At 38.5% G+C, this 6,000-nt stretch overlaps 1 protein-coding gene across 1 annotated transcript in view; it reads right to left on the minus strand.

Annotated features, from left to right (window-relative positions):
* The window catches only part of LOC127618208 (echinoderm microtubule-associated protein-like 4), a 94,428-nt gene extending 90,697 nt beyond the window's left edge, over positions 1-3,731 (minus strand). Inside the window, exon 1 of the mRNA XM_052090531.1 lies at positions 3,468-3,731. Within this exon, the coding sequence (XP_051946491.1) occupies positions 3,468-3,492 (25 nt within the window). The 5' untranslated portion in view covers positions 3,493-3,731. The remainder of the gene's footprint in view (positions 1-3,467) is intronic.
* Between the last annotated feature and the right edge of the window lie 2,269 nt (positions 3,732-6,000).

Raw genomic sequence — 6,000 nt, forward strand, 5'->3', positions numbered from 1 at the left:
TATCATATACACCTGCAGATAGAACCAAAGTTTTACACTTTTCTGCCAGTTACTGCAACATCGCCACAGCAACTCAGAGTAGGGCAAATAGCGTGCTCATCACTCCTCCAGGCGTAACCAAGCAACAGAATCAAGTTATATGATCAGCTCTGCATTTCATTGATGGGGTGTTATAGGATAGGACAGCCACAGTAATGGACTTGATCCAAGTCAACAATTACAGGTCACTGCATTTTTCAATCCATAATGCAATTAAACTTGTCACTTGTAGCAGTTTGAAAAAACCCTAACCTCCAGCACAGACCATGTGACACGTCAGTCACACTGACACACACACACACTACATCAACAGATCTGCGCAGTCCACACTGAATGGATGACCCCCAATTGCACCACTGATTCATAAAATAAAAAAATGTCTTGCTGCCATTTGAGTCATTAGCAGGGCCTGTCAACAAATGATCTGCACTGACAACATCAGAACTCTAAAAACAAATGAATAGCTGGATTACACAATCTGAACCAATGCTCTAGTAATAATATTTTATAATTATAATATATAACTACAGTGTGTGTGCAGCAACTGATTCTGTTATTCTACAATTTTCTGCAACTAATTCAACCCGAACCACTTAAGACACAATTCAAACTTTGTTTTGTAGATGCACACACAGCACACAAGGCTGAAATTATATATTTAAACTTAGTAATTACACACCCACACACACACACATAACATTCAATAAAGAAAAGGTCCATTGACTTACGTTGATAGAATGAGAATGTTCAGTATTACCACAGTCACAAAGATAATGTCACGTAATATACTAATATTTGCATACTAAACTGTCATTGGTCTTTTTATTGTGATTGGATTTTATTTATACCTACTATACATACGAATACAGTAACATATACTGTACCATTGTTTGCTACAACACATTACAAAAGAGGAAATAAACCGCATTAGGGGCCATTCACACCGAAACCGTTACTGTTACAAAAAAGATAGATATAGCGCTACCATCCAGTTTTTCTGACCAACCACTGGGGGGGCGCCATGATAATTCTAATTTCTGCTAGACTGTTTTCTGGTTCTTGTCTCCATAAGAAGAAATTACTTGGTAAATTATCGGCATTGTGTAGCCACATGCTTTTTTTAATTATTTGGCAATTTAATATGCTAAACATCACTTTATCCCATTATCACTTAAAACATTAGAAGATGTGAGTAAAAACACTGTAAACCGGAAAACTAAAACAGGCTTCCATTACGGCCCAATCACATTTACCTTTGCACTGCGAAATTCAGCGGGTGAAATACAATAATCTCAATCGGAATCCGCATTATCGTGAATTTCGCGTGATGGACTTTTGGACTCACGCCTTCATCACAAGTGGCGCTAAAAGATGCTAAAAGACGTCCGTTAATCATGCTTACATAGAAAAACAATTTTAAAAAAAAACAGAGCAGACAGATGCAAAAACATTTGGGTGTGAAAGGCCCCTTATGTACTCTTCTGACCATGAGCAAATATGAATGCGTTTGACGCATACTCACTACAACTTCTTTGTGATACTCTTTTAGTACAACCAATGGCTGGCGCATGTGCCAACAAAGCGCACAGATGATGACCATGTCCTCGAGTCGAGAAAATCTGACCAGCGCGGACTGGATTTTGACTAAATCTACTTCACGCATACTGTGTGCAGCGCAATCAGCAACATGGATGCACAACATATACTTTGGCCTTTAGTGAAAATGTTGACCGACCGTTGCGCTCCTGTGCAATTTCATGACAGGGCACAAGAGCAATAGTTGCACCCGCTAGTGGGATGGGGCATTCAAGCGAATACTCATTTTGTTTATCTAAAAACAGGTCTGCCACACCGATACTAAAAACAGAACATAACACAGCGGCACACAAACCAGAGAACAGAAATAATAAAACATGTCTGAAGAGTTTTAAAGTCAAATAGGAGATGCATTTCTATGCCCAGCCTTATTTGTTTAGACCTGAATACAGGGAAATCAAGAGGCTTGAAGAGGCTGAGGAAGCCACACTCACACCGTGTCCTATCCTGACACGCGATAAAAGGTATATTTTCTATGTTAAGTGTTAAGTTTTTGTTCTAACCAGCCGTGACAAGCGAAGGTACATTTTGCAGATCGCTCAGTTTCTATTTGTGGTATCTCACCGTGAAGCTCCTTCAGCTGTTAACTGGCACCGGTCCAAAACAGTATATCGAAGCCAGCATCTCATAGGCCAAATAAAAAATTACTTAATTTTGGCAGAGAATGTTACACCTATCGAATGTTTTCGCTGAGGTCTCACTCTCTTCTGGCGGAAGTCTGTCACACACACACACACACACACACACACACACACACACACACACACACACACACACACCGGTTCAGAATGGAAAAGAAGTGACAGACATTACCACCTTCTTTATACCTCTCAGTTTGATTGAGTAATTAGTTTCAAATAAATAAGGCTGGACATAGAAATGCATCTACTCTTCGACTGCAAACTCTTCAGACATATAAGTTCTGTTCTCTGGTTTGTGTGTAACTGGGTTGTGATCTGTTGTTAGTAGAGCTGTGGCAGATCTGTATTTAGATAAACAAAATGAGGTTTCGCTTGAATGCCCCATCTTGTGAGGACGGAGGTGCAGCAAACTGTTGCTCTCGTCCCCTATCATGAACGTGCACAGAGGATCAATGGTCGGTCAACAGTTTGACTAAATAATACAGTAAATTTCGGTTTGTTTCTCACCAAACCTGATCAGAATTCCGCTTTTAGTACAATCATGAGTCCATCGGTATCCTTTATTAAACCTCTGAATTAAACTTTTACATCCTGTTGAAGCTTGAAGAGGTAGTCACCATAAACTGCCATTGTATGACATCACTGTGCACAACATTTATTTAAAATTTTCCATTTGTGTTTAGAAAAATAAAGAACGTCATATGGGGTTATAGCAACACAGGGGTGAGTAAACAATGACTGAAATACATTTTTTGGTGAACTATCACTTTAAATCTAAGCGTACATAAATGTTAAATGTTGCTGATTTGCAAGAACTGGGATTTACTTCAGGAATCTAGTATACAATGTGAGCTACAGTGTGTAGAGCGCATTTTCCAATTGCATGGCAAGGTTTTTCACAATGGAAATAAACACCAGTCTGAAGATATACGGCTATCGTGAATCGTGGTATGAGCCTCCTGACCCCTTGCAGTTTACACTGTAGCTTGCTTGCTTGCTTTCTATCGAGGCGCACATACACAAGAATTCAATATCAGTTACAATGGAAAGGCTATAGTGTTGACACGTGTATTTATTGAGACAGCATTCATTCCACACAGCCATGAATGGCACCGCGCGTCTATATTTGCCATGTATGCAGAAGCCGCATTCTATTATTAGAAAACATTTACATGCCATAAACACACTCACCTAAACTCCCGGCGAAACCGTCCATGTCTTGGGTAAATATCCAGGGAGATATTGCTGGAGCGACTAGGGGGACTTCGCCGTCCTCTATTTGAGAAGAAAAATAGTGCGTGGGTTTGGAGGTAAAATGTCACGCCGACTCCTTTGTATGTGATAGACTTGTATTGAAGAATAACAGGGGGTGACTGATCTGCGGTTGATTCTCTGTCCGGATAGCGCAGCGCTTTTTGGGGGTACTCGATCACGGCGGCTCCCTGAGCTGCTCCAGCGCGATCGCTGACACCTCCGGCGGGGGAGGGAGTATAAGGAGCGCTGGGCTTTCGCGTTTCCGACTCCGCCTGCTTTGGCATGACAGGCTTCCCCTCAGACGCAGCCTGATTCAATACGACAGCTCTAGCACTCAAGCGCACACTGGTGTCTTTAGACGCTTATCGTTGTAGACCCTCGTTCCTTTTTTCTTTTTTCGTTCCCCCTCATTTATTGTTCTTTAAATAATCCACATACATCATGCGCATGTATTTTATTTAGTTTTAGTTTTAGATCTTTGCTGTAATGTCCTTGTGTGAGATTCTTTGGTATCGTATACTTTGAAGTACCTCTGAGTTACAATGAAAATAGCAAAGCATATGCATATGGCAATCATTCATCACCAGTGTATTACCATCTTTGTACTGTGTTGCCTCCGGGTAACACATCAATTTTCTTCACTTTGCAAGCACATAATGTACGATGACATTAGTTGTTAAAGATTTTTTTGACCCATTAAAAAAAATGATTTAAATGTGTTAGTGAGTACACTTGATTTTAATTTCTTTCCATCCTTCAAGCAACATACCTAAAATGTATATATTTAATAATATTTTTTCAATTCTGTTATTATTTTGTTTTAGATTTTGGTAATGATTTCCATTTAATGCAAGAAAAATCAAACCATTTTTTAAACAATAATATCATAAAACACATTAAAGGGTTAAAACTATGGTATTCTCTGAAGTACCTCTGAGCACCATGTAAATATGGTAATTATTCAATACCATAAAATGTATCAAAGTACAATGGAATTGCTATCTGATGCCACATCTGAACCAATACGATACTTCTTTGTAAGGGAGAGTGTTAAGGGTTTACATTTGTTTGCAGAGGACATCTGCCCCACAGGTGTCAACTGTTTGTTTTTCCGACAATGCATTGGACACACTGGACAATAAAGGTTGTAAGCAAGGTAAATGTAGTCCACAGATTGTTAAATTGTGCAATGTGCCTGCATTTTATTATGTTCATTTGTTTTTATCCTTTGCCTGTCCCTCAAAATAAATCACATGCTATTCCATGTGCATGCATTTGAAATAAAACACTAAAATATGAAAAAAGAAGCAAAATATGCAAATACAAATCTTTACCACAGTAACAAGAGTGTTAAGATTTTGCCTCAGTAAGAAATTAAATCACATCCTATGTTTGCACAGGCAAGGGCAGCTCTTACAAAAAAGTTTGAATATGTGCCTTGTTAAAGGAATACTCCGGGTTCAACACAAGTTAAACTCAATCAACAGCATTTGTGGCATAATGTCGTTTACCACAAAAATGTAGTTTTACTTGTCCCTCCTTTTCTTAAAAAAAAAAAAAAAAAAGCAAAGATTGAGGTTACAGTGAGGCACTTACAATGGATGTGAATGGGACTCATTTTTTTAAGGGCAGATATGTCAAACTTTTTATTTTCTACAAGCACTTACATTAATTCTTCTGTTAAAACTCATGTATTTGAGTTGTAAAGTTGTTTAAAGGTGCTGTAAGCGATATTAGCGTTCTGAATCTTTCGCGTGACTGAGCGGTTGAATTAGTCACGCCCCCTCATTCCAAAACCCCGCCCTCAAAAGATAATTTTGAGACCAAAACCGAGCAAAAGAGCAGCATTGTTTGTTCCTGTGGCTGTCAAATTCAACAGTGACACAATAGCGCCCTCAACTGACAAACATTATGAATCATGGCCTCAATGATCCGCTTCTAATGCAACACTATGAGAACGAGCAAAATGATAGACAGGTGAAAACCGCCAATGCCCGTGGTTCACAGACACATTTGTGTTTGCAGTTTACAAAGTCTACAGCTTTCACAAAGGACTGGTGAGATATCTCAGGACACTTATATCATTAATATCTTTAAGGCAGTATGAACATGTTTTACATACTTTTCATTTACATTGTAATTTTTCTGTCATTTTAGGGTTTTGTTGACATTAACTGACATTTAGACAGAAAAGGTTAGTAAATGATTTTATCACACTAAAATCATGTTTACATACATATTGTTTATGTGTTGTTGTTAAACTTTTGAAACAGTAAGTATTTTAACTTTCAAAAATTGCCCCCCATTCACTTCCATTGGTTCCTCACTGTAACCTGGAGTTTAAATTTTGTGTCAAATCAAAATCACTTTTTGTTGTAATCAATATTATGCCACAAATGCTGTTGATTGAGCTTAACTTGTATTGAACCCGGAATATTCCTTTAAATGCCACAGTATTCTTCTATGAAGT

The sequence above is a fragment of the Xyrauchen texanus genome, chromosome 24, assembly GCF_025860055.1.
Source record: "Xyrauchen texanus isolate HMW12.3.18 chromosome 24, RBS_HiC_50CHRs, whole genome shotgun sequence".
NCBI classification, from domain to species: Eukaryota; Metazoa; Chordata; class Actinopteri; order Cypriniformes; family Catostomidae; genus Xyrauchen; species Xyrauchen texanus.